Source organism: Callospermophilus lateralis, chromosome 1 (assembly GCF_048772815.1).
Source record: "Callospermophilus lateralis isolate mCalLat2 chromosome 1, mCalLat2.hap1, whole genome shotgun sequence".
Classification (NCBI taxonomy): domain Eukaryota; kingdom Metazoa; phylum Chordata; class Mammalia; order Rodentia; family Sciuridae; genus Callospermophilus; species Callospermophilus lateralis.
The window spans coordinates 25650605-25677863 of record NC_135305.1 but is presented as its reverse complement, the minus strand read 5'-3'; the positions used below and the strand labels follow the sequence as shown (position 1 = coordinate 25677863).

The following is a 27259-nucleotide window of genomic DNA, read 5'->3' as shown; positions in this document are numbered from 1 at the left end:
AACTTTGCCGGGTAAATCCCTTAAGTTATTTAGTAATGGATTTCAAGAGTATGTTCTGGTACAAAAATAAGATTAAAATTGTCTACACAATATGTAGTAGTTTTTTATAACTCAGTGTTCATTATAATTTATGATACTTGATGATAGTCAAAATGTGTTTTATCATCATGTATTTCTACAGACTCCCTCTGCTTTTGTATTTAAAATGCTTCAAGAGCTCTTTCTGTGTTTCTGTTGCAGAAATTTGACACCCTAGTTGGAGAGAGGGGAGCCCAGCTGAGTGGGGGCCAGAAACAGAGAATCGCCATTGCGCGTGCTCTGGTTCGCAACCCTAAGATCCTCCTGCTGGATGAGGCCACTTCAGCCTTGGACACAGAAAGTGAAGCTGAGGTACAAGCAGCTCTGGATAAGGTCAGTAGATCCTGAACACCTGAGGGACAAATTGAAACTGAATTACAAACTCTCACCAATGCTTTGAGAATATGTAATGGGAAACATACACAGAAGGACAAATAAAGCTGTCTCATGAGGATTTACTGATTTTTCTTTTCTGTGGGACTAAATTTTCTGCAGAGAAAGGTGAATGGTCCCAACTTGCTTTTACCATGGTGCATGAATCTTGATCCAGGCCTATGCTATGAACCATTTAGCTTTGTTCTATTCTTGCACATGGACTACGCTTTGATTAAAAGTAGTTGTGTTAAAATATACAAAGAAATTAATAGAAAAATAGAACTACCCAATCATTTTTCTATGACATGAGTTCTAATAATAACATATTGCTCCTTTCTTTGTTTTTCTGAAATTTATTTAAAATTTTAAGCCAGGTGTGGTAGTGTACATCTGCAATCTCAAGTCCTCTGAAGTCTGAGGAATTGAACCCAGGGGCACTCTATCACTAAGCCACACCCCTAGTCTTTTTTATTTTTTATTTTGAGACAGAGTCTTGCTAAGTTGTCTAGCCTGGACTTGAAATTTCGATCCTTCTGCCTCAGCCAACTGAGTAGCTGATATTCCAGGCATATGCTGCAGTACACAGATGTATTAATCTTTTGACATGGTGTTAACCTAATATTATAATGGTAATATAGCCATTATAAAAATAATGAATAATGATTGTTAGCAATTTATTCATCACTATTAACATCATTAATATAATTAGATTGATTAAGTTATTTCTTATGTGTGTTATTATGTGGACCAAGTCATGAAATTTCCATATCATAATATTTGTGAATACTATTTGGAGCTTATATGCTAAAAATCAAATAATCTTAAGTATTTACAAGAGAGATGTTAGTGTCTGTCTGTCTCTCATGGTTTCACTCATTTATATTTACTTAAACACAGTTGATTAATCTGAATTTATTTTAGTGTAAGGGCTAAAATAGAAATGCCATCTTATTTATTTTAAGTGGCTACACAATTATCTTAATAATATTTATTGTATAATTCATTTCTTCCCTCCAGAGAGATGATACTATATCATATACCAAATTCTTTTTGTATGTGAATGTAGTATGGGGCATTGAACCCTGAGCTACATCTCTAGCCCTTTTTATTTTTTATTTTGACATGGGTTCTCACTAAATTGCTGAGCCTGGCCTAGAATTTGTGATTCTCCTGTCTCAGCCTCACAAGTTGCTAACATTACAGGCATGTGTGCCAGAGTACTTGGGTCATACATTAAGTTCTCAAGTGTTTTGTTATCTATTTCTGAACTATTTTGCTCTGTTAATTAACTGTTCATTCATGTGCTGTCTTCTTGATTGTACTGTTTCAATTGCTGTTGCTTTTTTTTTTTTTTTACTATTTTGTAGAGATTTTCCCTTATCATTAACTTTTTTTTCAGAATTTGCATGGCTACTTTTTTAAAAGTAAATGACATACAATTTGCCCTTTTTAAATGTGCAGTTTCATGTCTTTTAATGCGTTCATAAGGTTGTGCAATCATTGCCACTGTCTTATTCCATTACATTTTCACAACCCCAAAAAGAAACTGTTCACTCCCCATTCCACCCTCACCCCAACCTTTGGCAAACCAAGAATCTACTTCTGCTTCTATGGATTTGCCTATTCTATACATTTCATATAAATGGAAATACACAAAGTGTGGTCTTTTATAACTGACTTCTTTCATTTAACATGGTGTTTTCGAGGTTCATCGAAAGGTCTTTTGAACTATAATCTGAACTCTCCTGCTGCCAAAGTACCTTTTCACCAAAACTATGGTCTTGAAGTTCATCAAAATCACAGTTATCTTGGCAATGACTTCCCCCAAATGTTTCTCCCCATTTCTAGCACACCATGTATCTCAGAGCAAGGGCTTGTCAGACAAGTGTGAAAAACACTTGAGAAGGGTCAAACTTTGCTTGTTTTTCTTGAGGAGCATTGACTCTGTGGTAGGCTTCCAGAGCAATCCATAGTCATACTGAAAGGGCTGGCCACCTGTCTGGTCCAGAACTCGAGTCTGACTTTAATCTTTCATGGAAGAGTCATGCCTGCACCCTAATCACACGGAGCACTGAAGTATTTGTGTTAGTTGTAGTTGGACACAATACCTTTATTTTTTTTATTTTTATGTGGTGCTGAGGATAGAATCCAGTGCCCCACATGTAATTATACAATTACTCGCAAATCAATCATAAACAGCACCCATCCAAGGGCTCAAATGTGTTAATTCACAATTAACAATTGTCAATTCTTACCTGATGTGTCACAATTTTGTTCTGTTTCCCTTTAGGCCAGAGAAGGCCGGACCACCATTGTGATAGCGCACCGACTGTCCACAATCCGAAATGCAGATGTCATCGCTGGGTTTGAGGATGGAGTCATTGTGGAGCAAGGAAGCCACAGAGACCTGATGAAGAAGGAAGGGGTGTACTTCAAACTTGTGAACATGCAGGTAACTGCTGCCCAAGAGTTTTGCACAATAAATAACCTAAAAATGTTTTCTGTGACTGTGATTCATATATGTGTAAAATTATGCAAATTTGCTTTGACGGAATCATAATTAGTATATACACATATATTTTTGTTTTTTTTCTGTTAACATTTCAAATATGTATTTTTTTCTGTTAACATTCAAGTATTATAATTTTAATTACTCAATCATAATAAGAAATGTGTGAAAGTAGTCTAAAGTTGGATATTTGTTTTGTTTCTAGTACTTCTCTATTATAAATATTGCCACTGTAAAAAGTACAAATAGGCCCAAAAAAAAGTTAAGTAAAAATTTGCCTGACAAGTAGCTTACCTCTGCTGAGCTTCAGTTTCCACAGTTAGGAAACCAAACCTGCCATGAGAAGTTGTTGTAAATTTAAAAAATAAGTATCTTGCACAAAAAGACAAGTACTACTTGTTTTCACTTATATGTGGAAGCTAAAAAAAAAAAAAGTTGATGTTAGAGAAGTAGAGAAGAGAGAAATGGTACTAAAGGCTGGGAAGTGGTGGGGAGGGGGATAGAAAGAAAATGGTTAATAGGTGCAGCTACATAAAAGAGTAACTTCTAATGTTCTATTACATAGTGGATAGTGGAGTAACAATGGTCAATAAACATTGACTGTATATTTTTAAATAACTTAAAATAAAGGATTTTGAATGTTTATAACCCCAAGAAATGATAAATGTTTGAAGTGATAGATATGCCAGTTACCCTTATCTGATCATAACACATTGTTTACATATATTGAAATATCACACTGTACAGCATAAATAGGTACAATTACTTTTCAACTAAAACAAATGTTAATATATTACACATACAATGCATATATTAATATATTAAACATATAATACATGTATATCAATATATTAAAAAGAAAAAAATAATGGAAAAAGAAAAAATAATCACTTGAATATACTAAAGTATTTATAAGGGTAAATTTATGATATATTAATTATGTCTCAATAAAGCTAAATAGATACATGATTAATAATTAAAATTTGAAAATTCCCCAAAGTGAATATATAAAATGAAACTCTATCATTTCATTTGATAGAAAGTTTTATAATTGGGCTTGCATTTGCTAGACAATGTTCACCAACGGAACAGGATCAGGCATAGTTTATTTACCAGTTAGTTCTACATGACTTAGGCACCATAAAATCTCCTTACCACTTCACTAGTTAAAAAATATATAAAATGTTACCTTAAATCTACTTTAGTTTTAATTTCATTAGTGGTTACCAAGGCTCAATGATTTTGCATATGATAACATGTTGGATCCTCAAGTAACACTTTCTCCTTTGGCTGTCCTCCTGCTGTGTTTCCTGTAAGAATGACCTTCCATCCCATAAAGACAGGCTGGGAGACTGCCAGACAGCTCTGATATTTCTATATCATATTATTTGGATTTTCTTTCCTAGGAAAAGTTGTACATTTTCAGACTGAATGGTGACCTGGTAGCACAGAAAAGGCCTTTCACCAACTAGTCAATCACTTTGGGCAAGTCACTTAGCCAAATGGGTTTTGGTATCCCTTGTTAAGTGAGTAGAAGCTTGCACTAAGATGACCTCAGATACTTCTACCAGCTCTGGAATTCTGATTCTTAAATCCTTGGGATGTTTTTCCCTTCTGAATTGGTTTTTGCCCTCCCAACTACTTGTTGGAGAAATGGTGGAAAGAACCATGGTGAACCTGAGGGTTCACTGGATGCTCAAGATAATGCTGCTTCCTTTCCTGCAGACCACAAAGACCAGCCTAGTTTTAATTCAAGTTTGTCTTGGTTTTGCTTCTAAGAAAAACTATCTGTGCTTCTCCATTAGGTAGATGGTTGGCTCTTAGTTGTTTCTTTAAACATATCTTAATCTTTTTCTGATATATTCTTACTTTTTAAAGTCTAAGCATTTTTAAATATTCAGACCTGTATCTCTTAGAAATTTGAAAATCACCATAATCTAAACCCTACAAATAGTTACTGACAGTTATTTAGAATTTATTTTTCATCTTGTTAGCTTAAAAGAGGTAGACACTACCTCCCGATTTCTTCTCCTATTCATAAATTGAGCATCTTTTCACATGTTCATTGGCGAGATATATATATATATATATATATACATATATATATATGTATATATATCTTATATTAGATCATTTCTTTCCAGTTTTCCTTTGTTATTTGTTTGGCTCCAGTAAAGAAGCTTTAAAATTGTATAAAATCAAATTATCTATTTTTTTTCTCCATGCTTCAGAATTTCAGGTTTTCTTAGAAAGAATGTTCACCCATATTTCCTTTCAGCACTAGTTGTTCTACTTTTTAAAAAATATTTATTTTTTAGGTGTAGATGGACACAACACAATGCCTTTATTTTTATGTGGTGCTGAGGATCAAACCCAATGCCTTGTGCATGCTAGGCGAGCGCTCTACTGCTGAACCATATTCCCAGCCCCTTATTGTTCTACTTTTTCAATTAAATTTTTGAGCCATTTGAAATATGTTTGAATATAAGAAATGAGGGCTATTAAAGTCCTTCCTAGACAAATGCTTACATAGAATGTCCTCAAAACCAATCATTCTGTACTCAAAGACTGGACAGCATTTGACAAACTGTGGGAAGCCCAGAACTTGTCAATAGAACTCTCAGCCCTTAGTGGAAAGAACTGTTGTAGGTGGGCGGGGGATAGAAAGGGGAAATCCTATGAAATGATAGTGGCCAAGTTCCATTGCTATATTGTGTGCATGCATGAATGTGTAAAAATGAATCCCACTTTATGGAAAACTATAATGAACCAATAAAACAAAATATACAGAAAAAAACAAAAAGAAGAAGAAATGAGGGCTACTAGTTTTAAACATATGCTTTGTATTACCTGGTGAAAAGTGACCATCCTGAGTTTGGAGCTTAAAATCTCTTAACTGAAACATCCAACACCAACTAAACCGAGTGCCTTAGATAGGCACAAGAAAAATATTGTGAGACAGGTGATGGTCATTTGATCATAGAAGGAGGCTAAGATATGAATGGGATTATTTAAAGAATTGTCCATTGAGTGGACTGCACCTCTTTTTTTTTTTTTTTTTTGATACTAGAGATTGAACCCAGAAGTGCTTAACCACTGAGCCACATCCCCAGCCCTTTTCATTTCTTATTTGAGACAGAGTCTTACTAAATTGCTTAGGGCCTCTCTTAGTTGCTGAAGTTGGTCTAAAACTTGCAATCCTCCTGCTTGGTCTCCTGAGCTGCTGTGATTACAGGATATTCCACCATGCCCAGCTGGATCTCTCTCTCATCTTGATAGCCTGGATAATCTTACAAAAGGAGGGAAAGATAAGGGGAGGCATTCAAGAGAGGTGGTCCAGTTTGACTTGCCATGAGCTAGATTTTTGAGGCTCTGACTTGAGCAGGTAGTGGGAGGGTGTGATGGATTTTTTTAGTTGTCCTTTAGGAAAATGAATATGATAGTAGCATGAGAGTAGATGGAAGTGAGATTGCAGTAGACCAGTTATAAGATTAATTCTTTAGCCCAGGTTGGGTTTTGGCTGGGAGACTGTAAAAAAAAACATTTTAGCAATGAGTGAGTAAGGAAGTTCACCAAGCAGACATACTCCTTTTTAGTTCAAGGCAATAATATATAATCACATGCATAATATTCTGTCAAGAGTCAAAAACACAGCTGGGAAGCGAGGATAAGAGGTGATGATAGACACGCTACTTCAGGTGTAGTAAGGGGCTAGCCAAGCATTGGGTTTGAAGCAGAACTAAAGGGGAGGAGCAAGAACAAGGTACTTGTATGAAGACTAAAGTCCTGGACAAACTATTAAGATGTGTACTTGGACATGAAAGAAACAAATAGGGAACAAGACCTAAAGTCCAACTCCAGCCAGGTTGGCTGTTTCTTCACCAAGCTATGAACTAGAAGTCCTTTAAGAATTGATCTGAAAGCAGTCAATGAGGCTGAGCCTGCCCATCAGTTCACCTGGGGTGAGGTGTGAGTCAGAGCAGGACTGCAAAGGGGGAAGGAAGATAATTGCACTCAGCCAGGTGAGGACAGCAGTTTTAATTGTCTCCCGTGAATAGTGACCTGGCCCTTTAATTTAATTTTCCTTTTTTGGAGCTTTTATAATGAGTCCTGGTAATGCTTCTATTTATTATTCTTCCCTTTTATGGTGATTATGACATGTTTTCTGGATTCTTTCATATTGAGGAAATTTCTGAACACCTGCTGGATTAAGAAAAATATATCTTTAACTTTTTAGAAAATATTCATATGCTCTAATGCTCATATTTTTATATTGAGTTTAATGTTTCTTTTTTAACCTTCTCTGAGTGTTGTAACACTTTTAAAATTATTATTATTTTAACTTTTTATTTGTTTGCAACACTTCTTTATAGTTTCCCAATGAACCTTGATTGAGAAGCTGGTGTGGAATCTAAAACCCTTGACATGTGTAATATTTATAATTGCTTTATGGTTCTGAATTTGAAGGTTACATCCATTTTTATACACAAACACATGATTTAGTTAGTATTTTGTTTTTCTTTCAGACATTCAGAAATCATATGCAGTCAGAAGAATTCGTAGTTGAACTAAATGAAGAAAAGGCTAACACTGGTATGGCTCCAAATGGCTGGAAAACTCGAATATTTAGGAATTCTACTAACAAAAGCCTCAAGAATTCACAAATGCATCAGAATGGCCTTGATGCAGAAACTGATGAACTTGTAAGTTGTTTTTCACTTAAATTAAGTCTATTACTTTATAATTTTGCTGTTAAACTTCTTAACCTTGCAAATATTTTTCAAGCACAGATAATTCCTACAATGAGCCATACTCTTAAACAAAAAATTTTAAAAAGAAAGAAAAGAAAAAGGAAATTTCACATTTTAAATGTATTTGACCAGTGAATGAAATTCCAATCAGAAATGAGTTTCTAATGGAAAAAACAGATCAGAAAATGAAGTCTTTGGGGCTGGGGTTGTGGCTCAGCGGTAGAGCGCTCGCCTAGCATGCACAAGGCATTGGGTTCGATCCTCAGCACCACATAAATGTAAAGTAAAGATATTGTGTCCACCTAAAACCGAAAAATAAATATTAAAAAAGAAAGAAAATGTAGTCTTTGTGCTGAGAGGCTTAATATTAAATTTAAAGATCTCATTCATCTTTGAGACCCAGAGATAATAAGACGAGTCTAAAGTAAGAAGTCCTGGTATTGGCATCATCTCTTAGGTATGATTCCATTTGTTACAGGTGAAAAGCAAGGTCCAAAAGCTTGTTCCACGTTTACTGGGGACTTAGGCTCCTTTCATATTCATCTTCACTAACCTGACACATAGCCTCCATCCTCAGGACACTTCATAATCTATGATGGCTTCTGAAGCTCTTAGTCATCATCTCCACATTCCAGATAGCAGGAAGGAACAAAGAGATTTTCCAGAAGTACTTTCACTTAGAAGTCATTTGTCATCAATTAAGTACCTGGCCATACCCAGCTACAAGGGAATGTGGAAAACTGAATCTCTTTGCCATATGCATTGACACTTTGAATTAGTTGAGAATACTCTTATTTAAATCCAGAAATAGCAAAAATTATATATTCTGCAACACTCCCTACTTGAAGACTTAGGCTATTATTAAGTGAAATAAGTTTATAATAGGGAGGAGATACATCCTCACAAAAGATATTTCCTTAACTCAAGTATATTTCTGGTATAGTTTGATGCTATTTGTTGATAAAGGCTGAGTTTATTTTTACTCTTGTGTTAGCATGAAGACTAATCCTACCGAGAGTTCATTGCATTCCTATCTCTCTGCCCACATGTTACATACTGAAGAAATTACAGGAGCCACTCAGAGGTCTTATGTTTGGTATGTTTACAGAAAGAAGAATGAATGATGGTTGTATTATTGTGGAGCTTCATTATCATAAGGAGGATAAGCAATTCCCCCCTTTGGGCTATGGAATTATCTACTTTTCATTTCCTTATTTATTGAAAGAGGCATTTTGCTAAATATTTATAAAGGCCAGTATTTTAGAGGAGCGCATCTCTTGAAGAAATGCACAGAGGAGAGAGGAGGAAAAAAAAAAGCCACGTTCAACAAGATTGTCCTAAATACCATCATAGAAGGATAAATAATATGCCAAAGGAAAGGGAGAGATGAAGTCTGACTAGAGGGACCTGGGAAGGCCTGTTTGTGTGCATTGAAGAAGAGCAGCAATCTGAGGAAGAGACTCATTTATCATACTGGAGAGCAGGACTTAAAGGTGATTTTAACTAGGAAGGGAAAAAAAATCCCTATGATACAAAAATAGATAAAATGGGTAATTTGAAAGAAAGGAGCTGAGTGGAACCTATTCTATATACTCTGTTTTGTAGACCTAAATAAAACCTACTAAATGACCTTAAGGCCATGGGATTTAATCTACCTGTATCTCTAGTTTAATGTTAAACTGCTTCTGCAGTCAGAATATTGTTTATGAGACCTAAATCCTTCATGCTGGACCAGACATTTAGTTAAGCATTTGCTAAGATATGTGCCAGGAATTGGATTAGTTTCTAGGAATATAAAGACATAATCCCCACTTTTTAAATATTCACATACTAGCCAGGTGCGGTGGTACATGCCTGTGATCTTAGGGGCTCAGGAGGATGAGGGAGGCAGGGGGCTGGCAAATTCAAAGCCAACCTCAGAAACTTTTCAAGGCCCTAAGCAACTTAGCAACACCCTGTCTCAAAATAAAATTTAAAAGGGGCTGGGGTTGTGGCTTGGTGGTTAAATGCCCTTGGGTTCATTCCTTAGTTAAAAAAAAAAAAAATAGAAAAGGAGCTATGTGAACAAAATGAACAAAAAAATTACACCATAAACTAAGCTATGAAATAGGAGGTATCTGCCCAGGAAACAGTGATAAAAGAAAAAGGGGCAAAATTAATTTTTTGTTTGTTTTTGAGTTGGGAAGCATGTACTGGGCAGGGTTCTGTGGTGAGAAGACCAAGCCCATGTTCTTTGGTTAATGAATAATGGTGTCCTGATCTGGGAGTGATAATGCATACCTGTAATCCCAGGTACTTGGCAGAGTAAGGCAGGAAGATCACAAGTTTGAGGCCAGCCTAGGCAACTTAGCAAGACCTTGTCTCACAAAGGTCTGAAGGTGTAACACTTGCCTAGCATATGCAAGGCCCTACATTTATAAGGACATTGACCCATGTACTCATGTGTATTGTTTCCTTTGAATCTGAAGCAGGACTGCATAATCATTATGAAAAAACTGCAGTTCCATTCATGTGGCCCAGTCATGACAGTCACCTGGACCCAGAGTTGTGTAAGTTCGGAGTTAGTCTTGGATTCCAGGGCATGTTGTGCCCAGATCCTGCTACCTGTCAATCTGTTGAGAGGAGGAAAGATAACTAGTCATACTGTAAAGATTGCCTGTCAGGTGAATGATTCATGCTCAGCTGGTGCTGTGTCCTCAGTGGGCTTTGTTAACATTTTGTAACATACCATCTTACTCTCTATTATTTCTGCTGGTCATTTTCTACACTTAGTTTGCAAGATCCTTGAGGACAATGTTCATGCTTTTTCTATGTCTCCAAAGTCCAGTAACTGCTGAGTTATCACAAGTTTGTCCTGATATTTATATATTCTAGGATGAAAATGTGCCACCAGTGTCTTTTCTGAAGGTCCTGAAACTGAATAAAACAGAATGGCCCTACTTTGTGGTGGGAACAGTCTGTGCCATTGCCAACGGGGCACTTCAGCCAGCATTTTCCATCATATTTTCAGAGATGATAGCAGTAAGTTTGAAAGCATCACATAACAGCTTTAATTGAGTCAGTTTATCAGCTGCTCCTCATCCCAACCTCACCCAACTGGCTCCATTCTGGAGTCAAGAAGCCCTAAATTAAACTAAGACAAAATTCTTAACTCCTTTTTGAGGTAGGCTCTAAAAGAAAAAGAAAAGTAGCCTTTGAACTGTTCTAAATCATGATATAAATGAACTTATAAAGTACAAAATCAATGCAGAGGCATTCTAATTAGCTGTCTTCATTTGGGTGAAACTGGTGTCAATGATCCTCATCGGCTTGTGAGAGTTGCTGGCATAGATCTCACAGGGAGTTGGGAGGGACTGGAGGAGAAGAAACATTCAAGTCACAGTGTTTAATGAGTCCAGGCTCTGGTGGTAGTCTGGCCCTGCCATTGAACGTGTGGGCAAACTCTGTGAGATGCTTTCCCTGAATTTCTTCATCTATAAAATAAACCTACCTCATGGGATGGCTGAAGGTTAAAAGAGATTATATAAGGAACTAGGTAGAAAGCACTTAAGAGTATCTGTCTGGTGGTAAGTACTCATAAAGTGATAGCTGTCAAATCACTATTTTAGCAATCTTCTAAGACATGGGAAGTCCAAACTAAAAACAAAACCTCACTATCCAATCATTGCATTCACAGGGTGATACTTATAGGAAATTATCAAAATATCTTGTCTGTGTCAAATACAGGATTGATGCTGTGTAACTACATTAGTCAAACTCTAACCATCATCAGAGAGACATGTTGGTTAAGGATGAATCATCCTCCATCATGTTAAGAGTTTGTTAGTCTTGTGACATTGGACATTGGGTCTACAATTAAGACCATAAACCAAAAAATCAAGAAATTAGAAAGCACTCTCCAGATCCTATTAAATTTCAAAACAAAGCAGACCCTGCCTCTCTTGCAATTTAAGAGCCACTATATTTACATTTTTGAGAATCTCCAACATGGCAGGTGCTTCTCTAGGCACTGGAGATATAGAGTGCTACACAAAATAAACCAAGGTGGTAGATACGCAGCAAACACACACACACAATATACCTAATGTGTCAATGGGTTACATGTGTTTTAAAAGGAGAACAAGAGGACAGAGGAGCAGAGAAAGGGTGCGCTTTCAGATGGGATGGTCAGAGGAGGCCCCAGGGAGTGACATGGAGGGTTGGGCTGGGTCTGGCCCTGAGCCTGGGCCTGGAGGCAGGGAGGAGACAAGCAGAGGGAGCATTGAGTACAGAGGAAGAGGGACAAACACTAAAATGTGGAAGCACTCACAGTACACAGCCCATGTTAATCCTCTGTGCTCAAATTCACAGAGCTAAGGAGTAAAAGGTGGTTTCCTGGGGCTTTGAGAAAAGAGAATTGGGGGGGGGGGCACTGTTTAATGTGATGATGAAAAATTCTGGAGATGGAGGGTTGGGAAGGCTGCACCACGCGAATGTTGTAATGCCTCTGAATTGTACACTTAAAAATGGATGAAATGCTGGGCCCGGTGATGCATGCCTGTAATCCTAGCCGTTTGGACGGCTGAGACAGGAGAATCACAGATTCAAAGCCAGCCTCAGCATCTTAGCAAGACTCTTGTCTCAAAAAAAAAAAATTTAGAAAGTGCTGCATATGTAGCTCAGTGGTTGAGCACCCCTGGGTTCAATCCATGGTACAAAAAAAAAAAATTGGTTAAATTTATGTCTACTTTATCAGAATTACAAAACTCCCACATTCATATTCAAAACCTAGTTTGAAAAATGTGACATTCAAACCATTATTTAGGGGAGGAATAAGCAAGTGTCCATCAAGTCACCCAAATGGTTATTTTTAATGTTCTTTTATAGATTTTTGGACCAGGGGATGATGCAATAAAGCAGCAGAAATGCAACATGTTCTCATTGCTTTTCTTAGGTCTGGGAATTATTTCATTTTTTACTTTTTTCCTTCAGGTAAGTACCCATAATTTGCCCTTTTCATCAAGTCTGTAATTCAATAGAAAAATTATGACCTGATGGAGCCTCCAAATCCTTAGACTGAAATAAATTGCAAAACAACTGGCACAAACATGGTTTAGAGGGAAGACTCCTTACCAGGAGGAACCCTGACTTCTCTGTGCGCTGAACTTGCTACACATTTGCCTTCAGCAAACTGTTCATTATCGAGGAAGCAGACTAGAGCTCATTACAGAACCTAAGAACCACTTAAATGCAACTAGTTGCAAACTGGGGGAGGGGAGGAGGCAGTACAGCAGCCTTTTCTTTTCTGTTGTTACTCTTTGTAGGATATCAAGTAACTTTAATTTGTCCTACTTAGTGGATGAACTATTAAAAAGAACACGCACATTGCATTCACATACTGCACACTTGGCCAAAAAGAACTAGTCACACCTGCTGCATTTGTTCATTTCTACCTAATTACACTTTTACCAAATCTCTTTTGTCTCAATTAACCCAGTGGGCGTCCCATTGGCCTTTCAAATACAATCCATTGAATCAGTAAAATAATGTTTCCTGGTTGCTCCCCTCATGCTTCTGTCTTATCATTGTTGAACCAGTGGTGATAGTGAGCCAAGCTTTTTATTTAGAAATCATTGCTTTGCTGGTAGCATCTCAGTGACCTCATTCAACCCCAAGCCCTGGCACATCAGGGAGTGGAGTTTCAAGGACTGCAGAACAGTGGGCTGAAGCATAGCAATCCGTCAGTAAAAAGCAGGAGAGGAGGAAATAGATAAGGAGCACATGGGTCAGCCTCATCCCACACTCTGATTCCTTGCTTAGTAAAGAGTTCTGATGTGTAAGAGTGTAGTCTGCATGCCTACCTTCCCACTCACAGCACAGCTGGAGGCCCACCCATCCCACGTGTCCCAGAAACAAGCCCAGCAATAGACACCTGGGCTACTCTGCAGTCCATATGTGGTGTTTAGGAAGAGGGAAAGTGCCTGACAAGGAGGCTTGGGAAGAGCAATCTTATCGTGCCCCAATCTGAAAGCTGGTGGAGCTGTCACAGGGAATCAGAGAACTCATTGGGAGTTTAATATTAAGGACATCCTCCCTCCTCACCACATGAGTCAAAATGTATTCCTATATAGAATTCCATTACTTTCATTTTCAACTCTTGTATTGAAAGTATTAAGAACACACTGAAAGTTATATATGGTAACTTTGTCACTGAGACGTTAATCTTGAAAGTTTTTGAAAAATAAGCCTATTTAGAATGGTTTAGAGCCAAAACTACAGTTTTATGGTTTTCAGTCATATGATTCTAATGCATACTAATTATTCACCAGAGCATGCATTTTAAGTTGGGACTTTGAATTAATATTTGGTCCTAGGCTTTTATTATTTGAATGTATCAGTTAATGTATAAATAATACAAAAATCATTATGAATATATGCATTCATGTAAGAATGCTAGTGACAATCAAAAGGGACAGAGCGTTTTCTTCTCACCCAGGGCTTCACATTTGGGAAAGCTGGAGAGATCCTCACCACAAGGCTGCGGTCCATGGCTTTTAAAGCAATGCTAAGACAGGTGAGTGTGTGTACTGGCGAGTGCCTTCTGGGTTTTCAGAGTTCTTTCATTTTAGGCCTCTTCAAGTTCTTATTGGCACACTGATGTGCATATTTCCTCCACTGCATCCATGCAAGGATTGATCAGGATCCTGCAAATTGTCCCAATCCCTCAATATCCAGATATTCAGGGTCTTCATGGGAGTAGTCTTAATTTCAGTAAATTTATTTAAAACTAATTATCTCTATCCATGAGGACATTATCATTTCAAGACCTGTATCTCTTCTGTGGACCCCATACCCAGAACTAGTCAGTCATTGGAGACTTTAGGATGCCTTTATACAAAGGAAAATGTAGTTGGTAACTTGCATGTTCATGTACCACAACTGATCATACTAACTGTAGGTTTTCACAGTTGGTACTCAAGTTTTGTTTCTGGCTTGACATTAATTCACTTGTTAGTTAATTCAAACATCACTTACCATGTACCAGATAGAGTGCTGATACACTGAAATTCACTCTCTACTTTTTTGGTGAGTTTGCAATCTAGTGCAGGATGTGTGGGGAAATGTGCAAACATGAATTCTGTATTTGGATAGAGAGGACCTAAGAGAGGACTGTCTCCAGTCCTATTGACCGGAATTGATTTTCTTGTTCACACAGCACACGTAGCAGGTATTACATTTTGAGCAAGTCTGAGTTGATAAATCTTTTTCTTCAGCATCTTTTAAACTCTTGTTAGGTAGAGAAAATTCTTTCATATGAAGGTAAAAGATGCTGTGGTTGAGTAGCTTATAATTGAAATCAAATCTAAGACACACTCTTAAACAAAACAAAAATATGGTGAGAAATCAGGGCTTAATTCCTACTGCCTGGAATTTATAAGATGGGCATTTCCCACATGACTCTACCACTCTTTATGACAGAGGACCCTCTATTGAGGCAGAAGTGTCCATGATACAAGTTGTGATGATTGGGTGGCTTAAATGCCACATGGTGAAGCTGGCAGTGGATGAGCCCTGCCACAGATGTCCCAGTTCACCAAAAAGCTACTGGGAGGTGGGGCCTAGTGGACTGTGTGTGAGCAAGATGTACTCAGGGTTGGACAGGACTGCATATCACAAGCAGGGTCTCCCTTAAAATTCAGTACCCAAGTCCAATGTGGATATTTCTTCTGCATTGAAACTTTGGGAGTTTCTTTTTTATCTGATCTTCTTTGCTTATTTAATTTTGACCTAATTTAAAAGTATGTTTTGTACCGTAGGACATGAGCTGGTTTGATGATCACAAAAACAGTACGGGTGCACTTTCTACAAGACTTGCCACCGATGCTGCCCAAGTCCAAGGAGTATGTATTCTATACTTTATTTGTATTTTTCTTTAAAAACAAACGAAATACATACAGCATAGTTATATCTGCTAAGATGATTTCTGCTGGGAATAGAAGAAAACCCAACTCAAACAGGTCTAAATAGTCAGAGGAAGGTTAGACTTCTGGGTTGATTGATCCATCAGCTCAAAAACCTCATCAGGAACCCAGGTTCCTTCTGTCTGCATGGTCTGAGTTCCCTCCTCAGTGTTGACTTAGTCCCTAGGCTCATTCCCTTTGGTCATAGATTGACTACCAGTAGCAGTCTTAGAGCTATGGTCTTCCTTATTCTCATGCAGGGAAAGAGTGAACAACTGTCTCAACCTCCAAATAAAAGTCCTCCCTTTAAACCTGATTTGAACTAATTTGGGTCACATGTCCAGCCCTGAAACAATAACTGTCTTCAGGGGAAGGCTATGCCCTGACTGGCTTAGGTCCTGCCATGGAAGCAGAGGCGGGCTACTCTAAAGTTTGCTGTTGCCACACAACAGAAGAGAGGAGAAAATGTATGCCAGTGAGTCCCTTGTACTGGTGACAAGTGGCCCTCGTTTTCTGAGTGGTACACTAATTTAATCTTATATGTGCTCTGTGATAGACAGTCTCTTAGAATATGTGTGCTTTGTAACATGGTCTCTGGGGGGTGTGTTAATTTCTGCCATTCACATTTGAAGCAAATAGCCTTTAAAATTACTAGAGTATATTGGGGTCGGCTTCCTCTTTGAATGGTGCCTTTGTGAGAAAGTTCATGTGTCCCCACTACCCATCCACAGCAGAGCAGTAGATAACTTGGTGCTATAATGTTGGTCACATGGGAAAAGAGGAACATGCTAGAGGATAACAAAGCTGAGCTGTAGAGCATCGTGAGTTAAGCACAGGTGTTTGGGATTATTGGAGAAAAAGAGGGAATGTTAGTGCAGGCACAAAACCCTTGCACCATGCTGACCATGGACTTGGAACTTCACCTACAGTGTTCTATTCCTCTTCTCTTCCAGGCCACGGGAACCAGGCTGGCTTTAATTGCACAGAATACAGCTAACCTCGGAACTGGTATCATCATATCATTTATCTATGGTTGGCAATTAACCCTTTTGCTGCTATCAGTTGTTCCAATTATTGCTCTCTCAGGAATTGTTGAAATGAAAATGTTGGCTGGAAATGCCAAAAGGGATAAAAAAGAACTGGAAACTGCTGGAAAGGTGGGTTAAATCAGGTTTCAATTAGTGAAACTATTGTTTTTATACATTCCATTTGAATGATTACAATACACATATTTTAATGTTTGTGCTCACTAAAACTAGTCATTTTAAACAATTTATGAAATATTTTACCTACTATAATGCCTAGAACTCGAAAATGAGATTACTATAAATCTTTTAGCTTGTAGAAAGCACTTAACATGTGGGTTATTATAAAGAACTGAATTTTCAAAATGCATTTCATTTTTACTTCAAGTACCCCTGATGAACCCAGGGGTATGTGATGACTGAGTTACATCCCCAGGCTGGTTTTGAACTTGTGATCCTCCTACCTCAGCTTCCTGATCTGCTGGAATTACAGGCATGTGTCACCATGCCTGGCCTGATGCCATTCTTAGAACAAATGTCACCCTGTTTTACAGAAAAAGAGACTTTAAAGCAGTGAATAGAAGGGAATTGTTGAAAGTCAGACATTCTGCTGTGCTTAGGAGACAATTGTTTGTCCTTCTTGGCTGTGATTTCTATCTTTAAGGCTGGAAGCCACCAGGTGGCAGTAATGCCTCAGATCTGTGGTTCTAACTAGTGGGGCAATTGGGCTAACATTACGTGAGCCTTACTGTGTGCCAATTACTGTCCTATTTATATGCACCAACTCATTCCACCTCCCTATGAAGCAGGTGAGGATAATACCATGTTTTTTTAAAAATGTGGAGCCTGAGTTTCAAGCAGAAGTTAGAGGCATGGGATTAGGGGTGTAGCTCAGTGGTAGAGGGCTTGCCTAGCATGTGCAAGGCCTGGATTTGATTCCCAGTGCAGGAGGTGGAAAAGAGGTGGAGCTGGGATTCAAGTCTAGTTTTCAAGGTTTTGGGATTTTTTTGTTTTTGTTTTTTGTTTTGGTACTGGGGATTTAACCCAGGGGCGCTTAACCACTGAGCCACATCCCCAGCCTTTTTTATATTTTATTTAGAGACAGGGTCTCATTGAGTTGCTTAGGACCAACTAAATTGCTGAGGCTGGATTTGAACTCGAAATCCTCCTGCCTCAGCCTCCTGAGCTGCTGGGATTACAGGTGTGCACACTGTGCCTGGCCTAGTTTCCAAGTTTTCTCTCTAGTCTCTTTATAGGTGTTTGAATGGGTCTAAATCTACAAGTAAACACTTATTTGATCAAATGTAGATGACAATCATAAACATTTTTACTCTTATGGATGTAAATATTATCTTTTATTGAAACATTAGGAGGTAAAACAGATAATGAATATAAATTGTAATAGTTTCTAAGCACCACACTTAAAACCCTCTCACAAACATTACTGCAACCTGACCTTTTCTACAGTTATGTGAGGTGGGATACTGTCTGTATCTCCACCTTACAGGGAAGAAAGCCTCCAGGGTTGCATGTCTTGGGCCACATGGGAGGCATTAAGGTGAGTAGAATCAGAACCAAACATGTTCTGACTAAACCAATTATGTCCCATTAAACCTTTCCCCACCCTGACCTGGCACCAGGGCAACTCCATGCAGCGTAGGTATCATCTCAAGGTTTCAGCCAGAGCACTTCCACTTGCACGTTCTGTCCTTTCCTGGAGTCAGAGTTCTCTGGAACAGTGTGTGATTCCTGTGTGTGAATCCCTAAGTGTTCCAAATTCTTGAAGATCCTCTTGGTTGTTTTGTGGGTGCTTTAAGGCATTACTTTCTTCACTTCCATGTGTCACAACTAACTGCTAAAAAAAAATACCCTATAGTTTTGTTCCCTCCCCCACCATCCCTGATTGTTCCCACATTTCAGAAGAGAAAATTATCAGAATGAAAATAACCCTTCCTTAGACAAATTACAAAACAAGAACACATCTTGAGTCTAGTTAACATAATAGTCTTAACTGTTAAACATGGTAATACTGAAAATTGCTAAAATTTTGGCAGGAGTTAAGTCATGTAGAAATAATCAGAATTAAGCAGTATTGCAAACAAAACAAAACAAAATACCTTGGGTTTGTAGTCTCGGCTTCGTTGTTCAGTGTATGGTGCTGGAGAAGATCCTCAACTCCTCTGGCCCATACTCTCTAACTTAGTGAAATGAGAAATTGTGTCAGATATTGGCCAAGTTCCTTCTTGAAACTTATTTTATGGATCCAGAAATGAATAACTCAGACTGACCAGTCTAATTTTTTAGTAGCTACTTTAACCTCACAGGTAAAAATATACAATGAGAGATTGAATTGCTGGTAATTAACATTTAAAGTTTCCAATCATAGTTCAATATTGTTTTCTTAGCCAACTGTTAACTGGCAGAATGGGGGTTAGACATTTATAGAACACCCCTGCCATCACTCTTTGTTCAGAAAGAAGTGCACTGATTTACCTGGATTGCAGATTAATTTCAATTCTCCAAAAAGGTCTTGGTAATGAAGGTATGGGTTGCTGGGTGATGAGAAAATGGTGGGCCTGCCTATGTGTAACTTGATAGTCTCAAAGAGATATGAAGTGCAACTAGGCACAGCCTACTAATTGATTTCCCCAGCCTTGTTCCTCCTAACTCTATTTAGTGAAAACAGCCTCAACTTTTTGTGTCCTGATCCAGACCTAGTTGCTGAGATTAGAAGGCCTGCTATACCAGAGCTAGTTCACAAGCAGTTAATCCTTGACCAGAAAGTCCAGATTTGAGTATAAAGTTGTTCACAACTGGTTTCTCTTTGTGTAAATTACAAAGTAGGAGCAACACAATATGGCGGCTAAGAACATAGACTTGGCAGAATATGGCCTGGTAGGCAATCCTTGTGCTCCTACTTATTTACTCCAGAAGTTTGAGCAAATGGGAACCTTCTCTGTACCCCAGTTCCTTAATTTTAAAAGTAGGAATAATATATACCCTTCAGGGTTGTTGGGAGGCTAAATGAGATCATGCCAATCCATGAAGCAGTGTTCTGGCTATTACTACCTGTTAGATCTTTCAATTATAATATAGAGCTATTCAGCCCAAAGTCTTTGACATCTTGCTTTTATTTGGTTGTAGAATCACAACTGAGAGAAGTCTTAAAGCTGATAAGACAAAATGTAAAATTAACATCTTATGCTTCCTGGGCTGATGGTTTGGGCAACTCAACTGCAGAACTGATTTAGACTCAGTAGTTAAGTCACAGACTACGTTCATTAAGGGTGGATTGCCTGTAAGAATCAGAAAACTGATCTGGCTGGTTTGTGTATAAAACGGTTTGGTATAGAAACCCCAAAGTGCAGGAAGAATAGACAGATGATATGAACTGACTCTTTGAACCACAAGTTCTGTTGTCTGAGTCTTTCCACACACTGTTCCTCTCAAGTGCTCTATGTTCAGACCAGCTTCCTACACCCACATGGTGATATTTTCCTCTGGCACCACAGTTCAGGTACTTGCCTCTTGGTCCAGGGAACCAGATCTGATTGACCCAGATCAGTTAAGTGTCCTTGGTTTAATTAGGGATTTAAAGCAAGGTCAAGTTGTTCACAAAGGTGACGCCTCCCCTCTTGTGGGTAGACAGCTTCTCCAAGGAGAGAAAATGACTGGCATCTCCAGTGAACCTTTAGAAACCACAGCCTAATCCTCTCTTCAAGAACTCGACATGGTGAAGAAAGAAAAGGGGTTGTAGCCGAGGTCAGTCACGTATCCACTCTCCGGCAGGACTAGGAACAGATCCAGGCCTCTGGTGCCCAGGCCATTGTCTCTTCCGGGAGCTGTTGGCCTCCCTGAGCATACAAAGACTTACCTACTATACTTAATATGACCAGAGGTGCCAGTTCCGTCCTAAAACTGGTATTGAAGAACACTTTCTGCCTTTTACTTTTAACTGAAGGAATCTAAAACCCTTCAACTGAACCCTCAGGATACTTTTGACAGAGCCCTAAGCCTTGTATTTTTAATTATTTCAGAAATTAAAATGCCTCTTCTAATGAAAGTCTGTTCTGTTACAGATTGCAACAGAGGCAATAGAAAATATTAGGACAGTTGTATCCTTGACCCAAGAAAGAAAATTTGAAGCAATGTATGTCGAAAAATTGTATGGGCCTTACAGGTAATGAACAAAACATTACTAAGAACCCAGTGCTTTCCCAAGGCTGAATCAGTGTTCCCAAAAGATAATTAAAAGTCTGCTGCTTCAAACAATGACCATAAAGATGAACTTTCTCCAATAACTATCTAACTGAAAATAAGTGGCTTAGGATTAGAGTGTGTGTGTGTGTGTGCGTGTGTATGTGTTGCTGGGGATTGAACCCAGGAGTGCTCAGCCCTTTTAATTTTTTGAAACATGGTCTCAATAAGTTGCCAAAGCTGGTCTCAAACTTATGCTACTCCTGCCTCAGTCTTCTGAGTTGCTGGGATTGCAGGTATGGGTCACTGCATCTGGCTTAGAATTAGATGTTTATACCTCTTATAAAAACAGTAAGATTATGTCTCTAAGAGTGAAAAGGTACAGAGAATTGCGTAACAGCTCAGTCATTTGTGTAGGCTACATAAATAACCCACATAGATGATTCAGGATGAACATTCTCTTAAGGAATTGCTCAAACCTTTATTTTCTTTGGAGTGGGTAAACTGATCCAAAGATGAAATTTGTTATTTGGTGTATTTCAGAGAAAGGTATGCCATTTGTTCTCTGAATGAGGACCCAATCCAACCTACCCTGAAGACAAAAACACACAACTAACTTCACTAGCTTACAGATGAACAATTTTCAAAAAGCTGCCAGTTGGTCTGTGTGGTACTTGTCTCCACTGTGACCTGATTTTATAAATGAATATGTTGTCACACTGACAAAACTGAACACAACTTAGATTACAACTTTGTAGTCTGAAACAATTTTTGGACTACAGTTAGTGTGAACACTTGCAAATTTAAAAAGAATTCTTGAAATTTAAAAAGGATCCTTGAAATTCTTGATTAGTTCCATTTCTTCAGTTATGTATAGTTTGTATAATACTATAAAAGAATATGCAGTTACATTTTTCTATCCATTCAATGTTGGACATATGTATGTGTGCTCCATTACCTATGACCCTATCATTTATTTTGAACTTCAAAGAATTAAGGAGGAAAACAAGCTGAAGCAAGTTATGAATTTGTTTATAATTAAAGATTCAATAACCTTGCAAATTGTTCAGTCATGTGAAATGTTGCAACAACATGCTCAATGCACTTATATTATACCGTTCAAATCAGGAACACTATGGGTTTGAGAGTAAATAAATAAAGATTCCTTTGGAGGTTTTGGAAGCCTAAAGTATAGCATGAAGTCTAATCAGAAATAGTGAAAAATAAATTATATATGAGGTTGGCAGGATCTATTTGTGGGGAGGACTTTGGGTGTGTATCTGTATGAACTTCAAACACACAACTTTTATGGATCTGAGACATCAATTTCAACATAAGAGATGACAGCTAGATACAGGAGACCAGATAACAATATTAAAGAAATCACCATCAGATGATTCAAACTTTAGTTCTGTATTTGACATTCTGGGCATTTTTGACACAACTATGTTTACATTTTTGACACAACTATGTTTATTCATTTACATATGTGTAATAATAGCAGTAGTGACTATCGTTTGATCAACCACTGTGAGCTAGGCACTACAAAAGACATTTATATTGTTTTACTGAATTTAGTTCTGAACCATTTACTCATTATAGCTATTATATCCACTGTACAAATGAGAAAGATTTGTATATTGAAACATTTACCAAACTCCTATAACCAAAGGTAGAATTTAAGCCCCAGTTAGTTGATTCTTGAAGCTGTGTTCTTTCTACTATACAATACTAAGGAAGTCTGAATAGATGGCTATGAATATACTAATTATGCATATACTTACTTGCCTTTCAGGAATTCAGTGAGGAAGGCACATATCTATGGAATCACTTTTAGTATCTCACAAGCATTTATGTATTTTTCCTATGCTGGTTGCTTTCGATTTGGTGCTTATCTCATTGTGAATGGACATATGCGCTTCAGAGATGTTATTCTGTGAGTAGCTTTAAAAATATTAAGATTATTCTATACTAACCTTATGATAAAGTTCCAAAAGGTTTATGCAAATATTTGTAGTAAGAAAAAAAATCCCATTTGTCCAAAGATGACATCAGGGAGTTAAATTTACTGGAGTCTTCACCCTGACAGGCACAGAAGTCTGATCTTGTCAACACTCCAAGTGCAGTTTCATCATCCCAGTGGACTGAAACTAATCAAGCTTGTGAAAATGATCCTAAAGCATAATTTTGGTTATATGTGGAACCCCAGTCAGGAGGGCAGCAGATTTTCTCATTGCAGAATTTAGGCAGAAAGAAAATATAACTAGAAAGTCGCCGATATCCATGGACTGAAAATAGAGGGTTAAATAGCTTGCTGTTTATCTGCAACCAAAGCAAGGCCTGGACCATGGGATGGGAATGCTTGAGTGAAGTCCAGCAAAGCCAGGTTCTTCCTAACCACGCCTGGGCTCTGCCAACGTTTTTCTCTTAGCCCCCGCCTTTCCCTTGGTTCCAAGGATAACCAAATTGTTTCTGATTGCCACATTCTTCTTTTTATAAAATGCCGAGTACATCTGATTAGATTACACTTTGTACTTGAAAGAAGAAAACCACTCCTTTATGATCATTAGGCACATTTCCACTCTGATGGGATGATTTTAAAGCAATTGTGAATAACCTTTTTTGAAATAAGTTCAAGACAAAATGAAAATATTTAAGAAAGAGCTCTTCTTTTGTTTCATCCAAAATTAAAATAAAGCATGGAAAAAATATACACCTAATCTTTGTATCAATCAAGATCCTGGCAGGAGACAAAATGGCAGCTTAAATGGGGTAATTAAGGAGCTCCATGAAGAATCTGTTAACAGAGGTGTGAGAAGTATGAAGGTACATAGTACCCAGGAGTAACCAGTTAGAAATTGCTGCCACCACAAGCCCTAAAGGGCAAGAGGAGGTAAAGACCAGAACATTCTCTTAAGCATGGAGCTCTTCCTCCGTCTTTGGTGGAGGGACAGCCGTCATTCAAGCAATCCTTACAAGAAAGGAACCAAAGAAACAAAGAGGACAGCCTCATTCCTTCAGCACTCCCATTCCCTGCTAGTGCCTTTCCTTGTCTGCCTTATCAGGCCCAGAGGACAAGAAAACCTTTTGATGCAGTTCAGCCTCCCAGGGCCAGGAGTAGATTGGTACAAGATGGTGGCAAAGGGTAGAAAATGGAAACTGACTTTGGAGAGACAAAGGGAATATCAGCTGGGAATGACATCTCAGAGTGTAGCTTTTATTGTTTAGAAATATATCACTGAAAAAAAATGGTTGCTTTTTTTTAAAATCATTGAAATGTTAAATTCTTGGTAATTGGAATACAGTTTTTAAATTTTTCATGTTAAACTAGATAATAGCTTGTGTAGAGAAAGTAGGCAGCCATATGTGGGTTGTTTATCACTATTATAAAAGTTAATATTTGGGGGACTGGGGCTGTGGCTCAGCGGTAGAGTGCTCGCCTAGCGCGTGAGGCACTGGGTTCGATCCTCAGCATCACATAAAATATAATAAAGATATTAAAAAATAAGTTACTATTTGGTAACTAACCTTATCATCAAGGGAGAGCCTTAGTACACCCCCATCCATACTTCCAATATTTTGAATTTAGAAATTATGGAGATAAAAACTTAAACAACAAACAAACCAAAATAATGACACCCCAACCTCTCTCCTGGGAACTCTTGTATCAGAAGTAAATTGCTTGTGGAGATGTAAATCAGGATCTTTAGCCCTTCCTAAAACTTGTCATATTCAATATATATTCCTTAAAGAGCATATAATTGGTCCTTCAGTTGAGAACAACTATCTTTTGAGGGTAATTATTTAAATTACAGAAGAAAAGCTACTTCTGGTAAAGGCTTACTTCCCACAAAAAAAAAAATGTTTTTTAAAAAATTTTTATTTAACACATATTAATAGAGTTCACTGTGATATTTCCATGAATGCATATAGTGTGCATCGATCAATTCCAAGTGAATTTTTTTCTCCTTCTCCTTTCCACCATCCCAATTTCTAGTAGTCACTATTCTACTTTCAGGTCGACTTTTTTTTTTTTTTTTAATCTTCCACATATGAGATACATGTGGTACTTGTCTTTCTTCATGTGACTTATTTTACTTACCATAATATTCTCCATTTCCATAAACATTGCTGTGAATGGCAGGATTTCATTATGGTTTATGACACTGAATAACACTCCATTGTGTATATGTACCACATTTTCTTTATCCATTCATCTGTTGATGGGCACTGAGGCTGTTGGATAGGGTAAATACAGGTGCAATAAACATGGGCACTTGAGTGTCTCTTGGATATGCTGGTCTCACCTCCTTTGTATGTTTACACAGGAAAAAAATAGCTGGTTCATATGGTAGATCTATTTTGAGTAACCTCTATATATTGGTATATTGGCTGCAATAATTTACATTCCTATCAACAGTATATGAGTTCCTTTTTCTCTATATCCTTGCCAGCATTTGGGTTTTTTGTTCATTAATAATAGCCACTCTAACTGGGTGAAATGGAATATCATTGTAGTTTTGACTTGCATTCCCTGATGGTTGATGATATTGAACATTTTTTCATGTTTGGTTATTTTAATTTCTTCTTTGTAGAAGTGTCTTCAGGTCATTTTTCAATTTTAAAAAGTATATTACTATTTGTTTGTTTGTTTTAGTTTTTGAGTTCTTTTTTTATTCTGGACATTAATCCTCTATCAGATGAATACTTGGCAAGTGTTTTCTCCCTTTCTGTAGATTCTCTCTTCACTGTTGTTTCCTTCATTATGCAGAAGTGTTTGTCAATTTTTGCTTTAGTTTCCTGTGCTCTTTCCTATCTAGAAAACCATTGCCTGTAAAAAACCAGGGTGTTGAAGTGTCTCCTCTGTTTTCTCCTAGCAGTTTCAGAGTTTCAGGTCTAACATTTAGGCCATTGATGGATGAACTGGGAGTTAATTTTTGTACAGAGTGAGAGAAGGGGATCAAGTTTCAGTCTTTTGCATGTGGAGATCCAGTTTTCCCTGTACCATATGTTGAGGGTGCTGTCCTTTCTCCAGTGTATTTTTTGGTGTCTTTGTTGAGATGCAGTTGGCTGTGGCTGTGTGTTGATTTCTGGGATCACTATTCTTTTCCCCTGGTTTATGTGTTTGTGTTTATTACAATACAATGCTTCTGTTACTAAGGCTCAGTAGAATGTCTTCAATTAGTTGTTATGTTGCCTCCAGTTTGATTCTTTTTGCCCCAAATTGCTTTGGCTATTCTGAGTCTTTTGTGCTGCTATATGAATTTTAGAATTGTTTTTGCTGGTTCTGTGAAGAATGCCATTGGTATTTTGATGGAAATTACATTGAATCTTTAGATCTCCTTGAGCTTCTTGGACATTTTAACAATATTGATTTTTATAATCCATGAACTTGAAGGCTCTTTTTATTTTATTTTATTTGCACTTTTTATAATGAAAGCTTTGTAGTTACACATAGTAGTTGGGTTCATCCCAACAAACCTGTGCATGCATGGAAATCTATTTCAGTTCATGATACCCCACTTTTCCCTCACCTCCCATTCTCCTTCCTCTACTAGACTTCCTTTCGTTCATCTGTTTATCTATATTTGATTAGTTCCTTTTATTTCTGCATAAAGGTGAAATTCCTTGTGGTATACTTATATATGCACATAACATGATTTTTAAAGAAATCATTCTGCATTGCCTCCCCTTTCCTATCCCTCTGCTCTGAGATCTATCCATTTTTTGTGTGAATCTTCTTCAATTTTGTTCATCAGTGTTTTTGTTGTAGAGAGTAGGAATAAACTTTCTTGGTCTAGTTTATTCCTAGATATTTTATTTTTATAGCTACTGTGAAAAGGATTGTTTTCATTATTCTTTCTCAGTGAATTCATTAATTGTGTATAGAAAGCTATTGATTTTGTGTTTGTGTGTGTCTGTGTGTGTGTGTGTGTGTGTGTGGTGCTAGGAATTGAAATCAGGGACTATGTGTGTGCTAGAAAAGACCTCTACCAATAGTCCTGACAAGTTACTGATTTTTGTACATTGATTTTTGTGTCCTGCTAGTATACTTAATTATTTATCAGTATAGTACTTATGGTGGAGCCTTCAGGTTTTTCTATGTATAGAATCATATCATCTGCACACAAGGATAATTTTACTTCCTCCCTCTTCATTTGTATGCCTATTTCTTTCTCTTGTCTAATTGCTCTGGCTAAAGCTTCTAGTACTATACTGAATAAGTGCAGTGAGAGGCCTGGTGTAGTGGTGCATGCCTTTAATATCAGCAGCTTGGGAATCTGAGGCTGAGGGCTCAAGAGTTCAAAGCCAGCCTCAGCAACTTAGTGAGGCGCTAAGCAACTCAGTGAGACCCTGTCTCTAAATAAAATATAAAAAAGGACT

At 37.7% G+C, this 27259-nt stretch overlaps 1 protein-coding gene across 3 annotated transcripts in view; it reads left to right on the top strand.

Moving 5' to 3' along the window:
- Window positions 1–27259, top strand: part of Abcb4 (ATP binding cassette subfamily B member 4) — a 66772-nt gene that overhangs the window by 25612 nt on the left and 13901 nt on the right. For 2 of the 3 annotated variants that reach the window (XM_076860656.1, XM_076860646.1), the window contains exons 13-22: window positions 241–411; window positions 2744–2905; window positions 7489–7665; window positions 10588–10734; window positions 12580–12684; window positions 14189–14266; window positions 15510–15593; window positions 16607–16810; window positions 20758–20858; window positions 22671–22811. In XM_076860656.1, coding sequence (XP_076716771.1) covers window positions 241–411; window positions 2744–2905; window positions 7489–7665; window positions 10588–10734; window positions 12580–12684; window positions 14189–14266; window positions 15510–15593; window positions 16607–16810; window positions 20758–20858; window positions 22671–22811 — 1370 coding nt within the window. The remainder of the gene's footprint in view (window positions 1–240; window positions 412–2743; window positions 2906–7488; window positions 7666–10587; window positions 10735–12579; window positions 12685–14188; window positions 14267–15509; window positions 15594–16606; window positions 16811–20757; window positions 20859–22670; window positions 22812–27259) is intronic. The other variant, XM_076860664.1, reaches the window with a different exon arrangement.